We start from the raw sequence: 12,714 nt of genomic DNA on the forward strand, positions 1-12,714 counted from the left end.
CTGACACAGGTCTCGGTTGGACCCAAGTCTCCTTCTGCGGCGAGCTCCCTGGGGACTCTGACTGTCCAAGGGCCACCCTTGGAACAGCCTGACCCTGAGGCGTGTATTTCTATCAGGACCCCACAGAAAAGGGCCACTTACTACCAAGTGATCTCCAGGCTCAGTTTGATGGTGCCGAGGTCGTTGATGTCAACGGCCACCACCTGAGGTCGGGCGGCAAACAGCTCTTTGGTCTCACACGTCACGCTGCCGACCAGGAGGTGCGTGGCGAGCCCTTTGAGTTCTGTGACCTGGTGGGAGAAGGAGTGGGAAGGCCTTACAGGGAGCCCAGGAGAAAGGCCAGGCACGCTTCCCCTGTGTTCTTCACAGCCCGCTCTGCGAGACAGCAGTGGTCTTCGCCACGGACTCGGGGTGCACAGAGGGGTCTATGAGGTGGGGGTCGGGGCAGCGGGCAGAAGTCATGAACACAAATCCCCACCCGTGGGCTACCCAGCCGAGCAGTGGGAAGACGGGGGACGGCGGAGACAATACTGAACCTTGATGGAGATGAATCCAACGATCAGGGGCAGGAACACCACCTCCTCCCCGTCCCAGCTCTGCTTGCCATTGGCTTCTATCTTGCCTTTCAGTTTCCACCTCTGCCGGCCGTACTTCATGAAAATCTGCAGGAAACCACACCTCAGTTCCCACGGCCCTCGCCCCCCTCCCCCACCCCAGCACCAAGATTAAAAAGCAGGGAAATAAGGCAGCTGCTCTTCTTCCCTTCTCCCTCCTCCTCCGGCCACCCCCCTCTGCTGGGTTCTTCCAAATTTCCTGGGGCCTGGGGGGTGGAGCAGGTAGGGGGCAGGGACAAGGCTTTCAAGGGGGAGGAAGGTCTGTTCCCCTCCAAGAGGGCATGGAGGGCCTCCTGTAGTAAAGAGTCATCACACGTGTCCTTCCGCGTCACCGCGGTCATCATGGCCAGTTCATTCCCCCCATAAGTCTATGACAACAGTCACTGAACTCCCCAGCTCGGTGATAGGGAGGAGAAACCGTCAGCTAAACCTACTTAGCAGCCAGAAGCAAGAAGTAAGACCCCTCCTCCTGGATGAAGAAGACGGAGCGAGACAGTCCCGAGAGGGTCTCCTGCTCTCCTAGCTCCGACAGGAAGATCCCCCTCCCCTGCCCTCCCCAAGGACGATCATGGTGGGTTTTGGAGGCAACAGTTAGATGAAATAATTAGGGGAAGTTCCCTTCTGAAGGGGGAAAAGATGAAAGGCTTTTATACTTTCTGGAGTATATCTTTATAAAGAAAGGTCTAGACACTAGTTTCTTCATCCCACGATATTTAAAAGCACTCGGGATCTGGGACGGCTCTTGCAGCGGGAGAAAAGAGGGCTATCATTGGGACACCAGGGAAAAGACGAGACAGATTGTATATAAGGTATAACAAACAGCCGTAGCTAAGGGCCATCGTTAAGTTGGTTGCATGGACAACTGCACAGTGCTGATAGGACAGCGTGTCCTTCTGTTTTTAGGAAAATCATTTCGGGTGAAAGGTCTCCATGTCTGTGCATCAGTCTAGAATGTTTCAGCAAAATAACAACAATCATCACAGTAGTAAAAACACCAGTGTGGCAAAATGGTAGAAATTGGTATCTGGGTGAAGACTACATGAGGGTCTCCAGCTCCAAATTTTCTCATTGGCTTAATTTTTTTTCAAAATAAACAAACGTAAAAGAAAAAAAAAGGGGGGGAATTTAAGAAGAAAAATAATGACCACCTGACTCTTGTCCCTCAAATCCTCGATTCCAACCCGCAGACCGACAGGACACTTACCTCATACTGATCTCCAGGACAGAGGCGGGCAAAACCAGCCAGACCTGTAAAGCAAGCATTGGGATATGGGGCGCAGAACAGATCTCCCCTCTTCGCAAACCCACACTAGCAAAGTTAAAAACCCGTAGTGTCAGGACTTTGCGAAAGCTCATGCAATAGCTTTGGGGGAGCACCAGAGGGCGCTGCGGCGCTGGGAATTTCATCTACCCCAGCCCGGGAGAACATTCCTGATTGGATCCATCAAAGACGCTGCTTTCCGGGGCAAAGAAGCCTGTTGGGCCGGGGCTAGAACTCTGTGTGTATCCATGGTCAGCTGAGGGTACACCCGCGTTTCAGGATCAGAGAACGATGGCCAGAAAGATACGTGCCTTTATTTACCCAAAATGTTCTCATGAACATAAACAGCTCTCTTGTTTTTCTTTCTGTCCCAAGATTCGTAATTTCTGGTAAGTGTCTCTCATTTGGGCAAAGAGACCCTGTACCCTTGCCTCTCTCCAATTCACTCATTCCCGTGTTTTCCTTTTCCTATTTATCCGGCATAATGATGCCCCCATCTAGCGTATTATGAAACCACTTGAAATGGGTTACCGTCTACACAAAGCCAGTGATTCAGAAAACAAAAGCCAACCAACCAAAGGACAACAACCCAGACTCCCCAAGTGGAGATGGGGCTTCCCTCCGATGGTACCATCGCACCACTGGCTCGTCATTGCCAGTTTGAGATCCAGCCCCTTATTGGCTGTGCCAGCAAGAACACAGCACGTCACAGCAGTGTCGTGGGACGACCCAAGGACTCTGGGTTTCATCAGTCATTTTTTTTCTTTCTGTAGATATTTATGGAGACTCAGTGTATGGGAGGGTCTGTGTCCTGGGGTAACAATCTGCAAATTAAAGAGACTTCACGGATACCCAGAAAACAGAACAAAATGCAGTTTGGGGGATGAAACAGACAAGGACAAGAGACAGTAGAGCAGTTAAAGCTGAAGCAGATTTCTTTTTTCTCTACCAGCAAGTACTCTCTAGATATTAACTCCACTTTCTTCACCTCTAAAAGGAGGGGAGCAGTGTCCACCTCATAGGACTGTTTGTAAAGACAATGGACGGCAATGACTGTGAAGACAATACACAGTAACGATTATATATTGGGCAGTGGGATAATACTACTCATCGAGCATGTGCTAGATACAGTTCACTTAAAAGAGGTTATCAGTATGAAAAGACAGCAAATTGATATACGTTGGAGAGGGGAACAGCAATGAAGAGACAGTAAAAGGAGGTTTTTTCCCCTATATTCTGAATTTTTGTAACAATGTGTTACTTACATAATTAAACAAGAAATTCTATCTCATTTAACGTAGGGTAGTTAAATGGAGGAAGGTGGCATGTGAACGGAAGAGTATCCCCACTGGCGCACGACAAAGGCACAGGGGAGAGGATACGGGTGGAGTGAGTGGCCTGTATTTACTCAGCAGTATTTCCGGAGTGCCTACTGTGGGTCAAGCACGAGTAAGGTTGTCGGGAGGAAGGCACGCACATCGGACGTACACGGCAAATGTAAGGGACTATACTTGTTAACAGAAGCTCATCAGTAATCCTGGCTTTGTTTCTGTGCCAATCACAAAGCAAAGTCCTTTACCCGAATAGGGACACGAAGACAACACTGTCATCAAGGAATGAGACAAACTGAATAAAAATGGGCAAACTCTCTAGTGCTTTCTTGCTAATTAAAAAAATATATATACAATAAAGAATTCCAGTTAAGAATTCAGTACAAATGTTTATATACACCAGAATATTACTCAGCCATAAAAAAGGATGCAATCTTGCCATTTGTGAGAACATAGATAGAGCGAGAGACTATAATGCTATGTGAGATAAGCCAGGCTGAGAAAGACAAATACCGCATGATTTCATTTATATGTGGAATCTAAAAACAAAAACGAGTAAACAAAAAGCAGAAGCAGACCCATAGATAACAGAGGACAAGCTGATGGTTGTCAGAGGGAAGGCAGTGGAGGGTTGGGCCAAATGGGTGAAGCGGAGTGGGAGGTACAGACTTCCAGTTACGGAGTAAATAAGTCATGGGAGTGAAGAGTCCATCATTGGGAATACAGTCGATGGCATTGTCATAGTGTGGTATAGGGGCAGATGGGAGCTACTCACACCCAGCAGAGCACAGTATATAAACCTGTCAAATCACTATGCTGTACGCCTAAAGCTAATGTGACATTGTGTGTCGACCACTCTTCAAGTAAAAAATTTCAGTACAGATGTTTAGATATCTTTAATAAGATAATGTTTATAAAGTAATATTAAGTTAAAAAAAAAAAGCAAAAAGGCAAAATATAAAACCTATGTAGAGGATGACCTCCGCTACATAAAAACGTATCCTTAGGAAAAAATTCTAGAAAAACATATCAAAGTGATAAAAATAATTATCTCTAATAAGATAGGATTGTGAGGCAAGTTACAGTTTTGACATTATATAGTGATTTTTATGGGGCTTTTTAAAGTATCATGCATTCATTTTATAAGAGAAAGACACAAGATCATGTATGTTGGCTGACAAACAGCATATATGCAGAGGAAAGCTTATTTGGGTATTCACGACTTAGCACTGGTGGGGCGACTATATTATGACTTTAACATTTTTGGTCTACTTGCCTGTATTTTAAAAAATGAGAAGGTACCATTTAAAAATTTTAAAATAGACTCGAGAAGAACAGTCCCTCACTTTTGATAGAGGTGGCCAGAGAGGAAATAGCGGGTACAAGACCAGCCCTGGGACTCATGTTCCTTCACACGCAGGATGTCCGTTCGACCCACGGATCCCTTGGTGGTTCAGTCTCAAGAGGCCATTTATGACCTTTCAGTTCTTGGTTGTTTTTATAGTAGGTTAAACATGCTTTTACCCATGGAAAGATAATGAGGATGGTATGACACAAGGCATTTTGCCTTCTGTGAGTAGTCCTATGGAGCTGTGAGACGGGAATGGAGGGTTCTGCTTTCCGCCCATCTCAAGGACACTCAGGGTTAAGATCATAGACGAGGTCCAAGGGAGGCTTAAGAAAGCACCTGCTGTTACCACGATCTGTCAGTAGATGGCAGCAACTCACCAGCTGGTTCTGCCTCCCCACCACTTTGGAGCCAGTCCCGCGAATGGGCCTGACAACTAGAACGCAAGAAGCCACTTGAACAGATTTCCTAAAATACAAGCGGAACTTAAAAAGTCAATGTTCACTAATTATTTTCTGGAGGATTTAATTTTTTTAATACATCAGAAAAAAAGCACAATTGATGGGTTTCCACAAATAGGAACTGGTGATTCTAAGATCCAAAATGCCCTTTAAAACCTCTGCAGAGGGGCGCCTGGGTGGCTAAGTTGGTTGAGCATCCAACTCTGGTTTCTGCTCAGGTCATGATCTCAGGGTCCTGAGATCCAGCCCCGAGTAGGGCTCAGGGCTCAGCGGGGACTCTGCTTGAGGATTCTCTCTGTCCCTCCCCCTACTAGAACTGGGGTGTTCTCTCTCTCTCAAATAAATGAACAAGTCTTCATAAAATAAAATAATATAATATAAAACCTCTGCAAATAAGTTCAGGTTTTATCCTTTGCCAGTTTACCTTGCAATTACAACAGAAGCCTGGTTAAAAAAACAAACAAACAAAAAAACCAAACAAAAAAAAGAAACCGACCGGGTATTCGTGTGGGTCAAGGTATGTATGGGGGAAAAATGCTTTCAAGGTTTTTTTTTCCCCCCCTTTCAAAATTACCAGAAATTTCATATCTGAGTTTATCCAAATGGGAGAAAGGTACTTGGTAGTGATGGGTTTCGAGCTTATAAGCCCAGGTTATTGAAGCAAAACCTGTTGAAATTGTTCGTAGCAGTATCACCCACGGTGCTGATTACTGGCTTAAGGTTGCAAACCAGCACCAGCCAGGCCGAAGCAGGTCTGGGGCTCTGCTTCCTCAGGTTCTAGCGGCTTGTGTAAGCCAATCACCACGCTGCTTGCAGAATTGAAACCCACGGTGGGGCAATTCCAGTTGCAGCTTGATGTCTTTCAAACCTGGCCAGTGGCCTGCTGGGATTTTCACCGCTGGGGGAAGATTCATGTTTTCTCAGCAGTTTTGTGATTCCTATTGCACTGTCTGGAGGGCTTTCATTATGGTCACTCTGTAGACCATGGTGGGGGTGAGCATCTGGCGGGGGCGGGGGGGGGCTTTTGTTTCTATGATCCGTCTTTCTGCACCTTTTTGCCTGTTGTACTGTAAACACCCATTACTGAGAAAACGGCTCTTCTCTGGCCTTGTTTGGAAGGCCCAGATGCTACACCTTTCCTTCCTGTGCTCAGAGACTTTTCTGCCGGAAGAATGCTCCCCATTTTTGCCAGTTCTATGAAGACCTTCCTTTCTAAAGATAGAGCAGATCACGCGTGCTGACAGCATATACACACAGAAAAGGATGGCTGGGTATTGGCGATAATATTAACAGTTCCACAGCGAGTGGAGTGTGATCAAGGTAAGGAAGTCACACCTTCTGCTCTAAGAAAAGGAGTCAAGCAGCGGAACAGACAGGAGTTCTGTTCCAGGCCTTCCTGATTTACTGACCAGGTATCAATCGTGCAGATTTACGAGCTCACGGGTAGTTCTTCCCTCTGTCAAGGTATGCCCTGCCCTGAAAGCTGGAGAGGCAGACACAGGCTTGGAGATACCCACTGCCTGGAACGTCACTGGAATGAAGCAAGAGCTGGGAGAGGTAGTTTTCCTTGAGAGACCACTTTTCATCTAGGTCCCGGCTAAGCAGAGTCTCCCTCGTTAGCCTGACATTCAAGGCACATTAAGATCCAGTGCCCATGGACGGCCATAGCTCTTCTTCTAGAATGGGCTCCCACCTGGCCCGTCCACCGGCCATTTGTCAACATGTTTCCCCCTCTTTGGTGAACACCATCCCATTGCTATTCACCTGCCCAGAACAGTCCCTCTCGCTGTAATTCAAATGTTACAGTGGGGAGTTCCTCCTTCCTGCTTGCTTCCCTCCCTCAAGATAGGTGAGTGGCACCCTTCTCCTCGTCCCTGCCCTGCTGGAGGCTGCGGAGACAAGCCAGCCACCCCATTGGTCCAAGGGGTCATTCGTTCTACCGAATTAGAATGCATTGGTTCCTACATCCATTTTTCTCCAGTGCACTGTGTGGAACTCAAAGCCAAGGGCCACTCATGGGGACGCAACCTTGTGCTGGGCCGAGAGCAGGAGCTCTGTAACCCATCTGTTGTTTTTATCATCAACCTACCCACACCCCAGGAGGCCACACATTCACACAAAACCAAAAGGGTTGTTTTCTTTGTGTTGGGTGTGGCAGAAAGGGAAGTGTGGAAGGGTGTGGTGGGAGGAAGTTGGGTTACCAGGTCTGACAATATTATGAAATCTCCTCAGGGGACATTAGTCTGTGCGTTGGGGGGTGGTTATGTTCTACCAGAAGGAATCACAGATAAGAAAGTAACTGATTGCGAAGATGTAGATTTCTTGGCAGCCTGAGGAGGCTTCTCTTTACTGAGAGAGAGGAAGATTTCCACGGAGGCGTTCCCTCTGACAGGCTTCCTGGTTGTCATTTCTGAGTTTTCATGTTAGATTAGGGAAGTGCAAAGGGAGAGTAATGTGTAATGAAAAAGGACGGTATCTTTCAGGCCTAGAGTCCCCTTGGGGGAAACCAAGGGCCTAGACGGGAGCGAGGGAAGCAGACCAGGCAGGAGAGAGGGCACAGGGAAAGGCAGAGATGGAAGAGCTCAGCAAATGGGAGGTTCTGTCACCAGGACAACCCTTTAGGACACAGGGCTGGGATAGAGCTGGTGCCCAGGTCCCTCAGGGATGGCGGGCCCCCAGCACCATTGTCTCCCTGACCACCATGCTGCCTGTGGGCTGGACTGGAGATGACCTTCCTACAGAAGAGACCATGCTTTGAGCAACAGTTTCTAGTATTGGCTCTTTGAACCTCCTTCCTTATAGGAGATTGAGCCTGGGAACGTTCTAGAAGCCAGAGCCCTGGAATTCAGTCTCAAGTTTGACTCCAACTTGCTATGTGACTTCTGGGACAAGTCATTTAACACCCAGGGGGAAATGATCACCCCGCCAAAAACGAGTGCACTGGATAACAGAAATCAGGGAAATCTGGTCCTCCCTGTGTTCACCACCAGAAGATGTGTGTGACCTGAGTCTCTCTCAGCTGTGAGACCCATCGGGCTGCATGGATGGTGCCGAGTGTTGGTGGACACAAGAGGAACGTGCTTTCTGCTAAACACTGATTCAAGGCAGTTATTTTCCAGAACCATCCCGCTCATGAAATCATCCTGACTTGCTGGGTCCGCAACAGAGCCTGAGTGGTTTTGGAACCTGCAGCTCAGGTGAGGACCCAACACGAAGACAGTAAAGGAGAAAGTGATAAACGGAGAACTTCCATGGGACAATGAGTGCTGAGATGTCACACGGAATGACAAACCAATTCACACTCAGGTCGGCTCCAGGGAAGAATGCAGCCCCTGGGGAAGCTGAAGGTCAAGGTCATTGTTATTCCAGAAGTAACTCCTTCAGAGTGGCTCTCACATTCTCATGGGGGTGCCCAGCGCTTGGCAGAAACAGCGCCCTGCTGACTCATTTGAAAAATAGAAAACGAAGCTCTCCTGTTGAGCACTTAAAAAAAAAAAAGTGCCCCTATCTATTCCCTTAATTGCAAAAAGTCATGGAGAGGGTGATTAAGTCTCCATTAGCAACAGCCCAGGGATCAAGGTGCTGCAGGAACGTGAGGACCAGAGCGCCTGCGCCCCAGCCCTCTTTACCACCGTTAATGGGCCCAAACTCAAGACAAAGGGGGCTGTGGCTGATCGGAGAGCCCTGCCTGCAACACTGGGCCACGCTCCGTTTCCCAGCCCTGGTGGGCCTTCTTTGTTCCAAACACGCCACGGTAAAGAGATCAACAACCAATCTACACTTCGAGGTCAGAGCTTTCCAGAGCAAACGCCGGAAACGCACTGGGCAAAGGAAGAAAACGCAGTCCTCTGTGGGTTTTATGCTAAAAATAAATACCCTTCAGTAATGGGTGGGTAGTTTGCAGAAAACATGAGCAGGAAGGAACAACTGAAACACCACAAAGAAGCCAAAAGACAAAGGGAGAACGTGGGATATTCTGTACAACAGCAGTTTCAATGGTAGGAGGAAAACGGGAAGGGTCTGCTTAGATGAAAGGAAGCCCAAGAGACACCCCATGACCAAGCATGACACACGGACCTTATTTGGATCCCAGCGTGAACAAACTAATTGTACAAAGCATTTCTGAGGCAGCTGGGGAAACTGGGTAATGGAGTGGATTAATAACAGAGCTGTATTAATTTTATTAACATGTGATAATATTGTTGTGGTTATTTATGTAAGAAGAAGTGCCTGTTCTTTAAGGGATCTTAAATACACCCAGGCAGACTCACATATCTGGGTTATATATCATCAAATGGAAAAACAGGTGAAGTCAATGTGGCAAAATCCTACTAATTATTCAGTCTAGGTGATATGGGGTTCATTGTTACCATTCTCTTCATTTCTGTGCATGCTTGAGGCTGTGCCATAATAAAGATTTAAGGGTGTAGGCAAGTCTCGGACTAGAAGGTTCTAGAACATCAACACATTCACAAATGGGGAGGGCTGAGCATGGGTGGCTCCCTGTCTTTGCAAGAAAAATAAAAATAGTGAGTGCCCTCAAACTCCAGGGAGCTCTGTCTGTGCAGATGGTGCCTCACTCTCTGAAGGGGGGAGGGGAGACACAGGGTACCTTTCATCTTGATGGAGAATTCCCCCAGTAGATTCTCCAGCTCTGCTTCAATGGTGCACATATTCTGTGAAGAGAACAGAAAACTGGCATCAGCGCAAGACTTCGGTCACCAACAGCTCAAAGCCCATGACATTCGAGCAGCCACAGACAACTAAGGCTGGAGGTCTTGAACACCAGGGGGCACTGACCTGTTTGCAGGGCACTACCCCAGCCCCAGACCAAATGTCCCTCCCACCCCGAGTCTACGCCAGCCTTCTGGTGTACTGGAAATTCAGAGCACAAAGGAACAAATTCACTTATTTCCATGCACAGTGATGAGGACTGGGATGTGAGATAAGAAAAAAAGCAGTCTGGGCGCACCTGGGTGGCTCAGTCGGTAAAGCATCTGCCTTCAGCTCAGATCATGATCCCGGGTCCTGGGACTGAGCCCCACGTCAGGCTCTCTGCTCAGTGGGGAGCCTGCTTCTTCCTCTCCCTCTGCCTTTCCCCCCACTGCTTGTGATCTCGCTCTCTCAAAGAACTAAATAAAAAATCCCCCCCTCAAAAAAAAGGAAGAAGGAAAGTAGTCTTCTCCTAAAGGGAGAAGATCAAGGTTCTTAAGTCTCTGACCCTGGGATCTCCTACAGCAGAAGACTTGCTGTGTTGCATTCAGAGGTTACATCAATGAGCTCATCAAATTATATGATAAATAGATGAATCCAGAACATGATACTCTGTAAGAAGTGGCCTGGATTCTACAAAATGGTAATGCGGGGAAAAGTTCTAGACAAAAGGGGCTAAGGAGACATAAAAACCAAATGCCACCTGTTACCTTCCATTAGATCCTGACAATTAGCAGGACAATGCACTAGAACAGCTCTCAAGGACATGACCAGACCAAAGAGCGGGCGTCTGAAAACGCACAGGCTATCCAGTAACTCCCTCAGCTGGCTAATTGTCTTAGCTGTGGGGATGCCCTGTGTTTGTCCCGGGGAAACACAGGCGACCACTGTGGGTTCTGGGTTCTGGGCTCAAATACTTATGGGGTCAAGTGTCGCGACGTCCATTACTTACTGTCAAATGATTCAGCAAAAAAAATAAGGATAAAGAAAAAATGGAGAATAGGTGAGAGAAGGGAAGGAAATACGGCAAGATGTTACCAGGGGTAAAGGTCGATGGTGTTTATACTAGTCTCAACTTTCCTGTGGATGCAAAGTCGCCACAGGGCTGTACCCTACAGAGTGAGTGAGGCTGGGTTGCTGCGGCAAGGCTAGGGTGCCCCAAAAATGACTTCTGGGCCTGACCACAGTCCCCCGCTCGTTCTGCTGTTGAGGGACCCCGAAGGCAGAAAGGGGGACACTATCTAAGAGTGTGGCTAGACCTATCACTACCCCAGCCCGCCCTACTTCCTCCTGGTCTTAGGACCTACACAGAGCAATCGCAGCTGGAGATCAAAAAAGGAAAAGGGCGATCAGCGGTCAGCGGCTCTCCCCACTGGGGCCCTTGGGCAGCTCAGCAGGCTTCAGCTTTGGAAGCTGCCTTGACCTTGGCTGTCCCCACCGCTAAGAGTGGGTGTGGGGTGGCACCTGCTGTCTTCTCCCTGGCCTCCACGGTGGGGCCCTGCCCCCAGGGGTGGCCACGCCCACTAACCCTCCCCAAGAGCCCTGACAGGGAGTGGTCCTGATTGCATTCTGTGAGCTGAGGACTTCACGGTTGCTGAGTGAGGTGACAGCGTCCTGTTCCTGTTTGTGCCTCCGTCCTTCCTTTCAGAAGATCGCTCTCCCACACTGGTGTGCGGATGGGGTGCAAACGTTGGGGCGCCTGGGTGGCTCAGTGGGTTAAGCCTCTGTCTTCTGCTCGGGTCATGATCTCAGAGTCCCCACATCGGGCTCTCTGCTCAGCTGGAAGCCTGCTTCCCCCTCTCTCTCTGCCTACTTGTGATCTGTCTGTCAAATAAATAAATAAAATCTTAAAAAAAAAAAAAGAGAGAGAGAGAGAGAATGGCACTTTGCCCTTGTGAGCTCTTGGTGCCTCGGATCGCTTAGCATACGCTGGGGAAACTTCCTGAAGTCTGAGCTCTGTGCTGCCTGAAACGAAGTCTCAGTATTGTGAACCCCTTCTCTTAGAGCCCTGCACGGCTTGGGGAAGGAACACAGGACACTTTCCCCAAATGCCTGTGACGTCAGCGTGCCAGGCAGGGTTGCCACAGGTGACTTCCAGAAAACCTGGGGCGGGGGCTGGGGGGGCGCTGGTACAGCCAGTGAGGACTTCTGCGGTCTGGAGGCTCTTCTGTGGCACCCAGGCAGCTGGGGATGAGTCCTGGCTCAGCCCCCCGAGGCTCTCACCCAAAACATTCTCTCTGTGTTCTAATCCCAGACCCGCTGGGTCACGAAGATAAAAAACCAGCCATGTCAGGCAGGACGCTACGGAACTCTGACTCCTCTCTCCTCGAAGGCGCCGTTCCTCTGGCTGAAACGGTCCTCTACCTCTCCAAACGTGGGAGCAAAGTCAGACGCCACGTGCTGGCACCTGAGCAAGGATGGGTATTTCGGAAACGAGGCCACGAATGTTCTAGAACGGGCAGCTTCTCCAGGCTGTGGGTCAGGTACTGCTCCTGGAGTCCAAGGGCCCGTTTTAAGTGCTCTTTGATTCCTGAGCCATGCTCAAATGAGGTGTCACGAACCGGGGTGCTTCTAACCCAGAGTCTCGACCCCGGGGCCCATAAACTTGGATGCGGGAAGAGAAAGTCCCCGTGATTTCACAACCTCTCCGTGAAATGCATGGCGTGGAAGTGTAGGAAGGTAGGAAGGGAGCCCTAGTGAGGCGGGCCTGCGGCTCCGACTGATGGAAATCACCTGCGTGCTCACGCCAGCCGGGAACAGTCGTTCAAACTCTGTGCTGCTTTAAAATTTCATAACTTCCAATAACTTGTGGCAATGTAAGAGCTGATGATTTAATTTTGATGTGCTAATAATAACGTGGCATAAACAAAACAGTACTGTATCAAAATTGTTTTGCTTTCTGGGTATTTTGATAACTGGACTGCTAATACTGAAGTAACTATTTCAGTATCATTGGTTTCCTTTGAGTTCTGGATTCCACGTGTTG

The 12,714-nt window shown here is 48.6% G+C and overlaps 1 protein-coding gene across 9 annotated transcripts in view; it reads right to left on the bottom strand.

The window, feature by feature from the left end:
• The window catches only part of RIPOR2 (RHO family interacting cell polarization regulator 2), a 215,494-nt gene that overhangs the window by 31,272 nt on the left and 171,508 nt on the right, over positions 1–12,714 (bottom strand). For all 9 annotated transcript variants that reach the window (XR_004285260.1, XM_032341261.1, XM_032341266.1 and 6 more), the window contains exons 8-11: positions 9,628–9,691; positions 1,819–1,862; positions 537–662; positions 142–290 (exon numbers count right to left, since the gene is read on the bottom strand). Coding sequence is in view for 8 of the 9 variants with exons in the window: in XM_032341261.1 (XP_032197152.1) it covers positions 142–290; positions 537–662; positions 1,819–1,862; positions 9,628–9,691 (383 nt within the window). In the remaining variant the exon portion in view is untranslated. The remainder of the gene's footprint in view (positions 1–141; positions 291–536; positions 663–1,818; positions 1,863–9,627; positions 9,692–12,714) is intronic.

Source organism: Mustela erminea, chromosome 4, assembly GCF_009829155.1.
Source record: "Mustela erminea isolate mMusErm1 chromosome 4, mMusErm1.Pri, whole genome shotgun sequence".
NCBI classification, from domain to species: domain Eukaryota; kingdom Metazoa; phylum Chordata; class Mammalia; order Carnivora; family Mustelidae; genus Mustela; species Mustela erminea.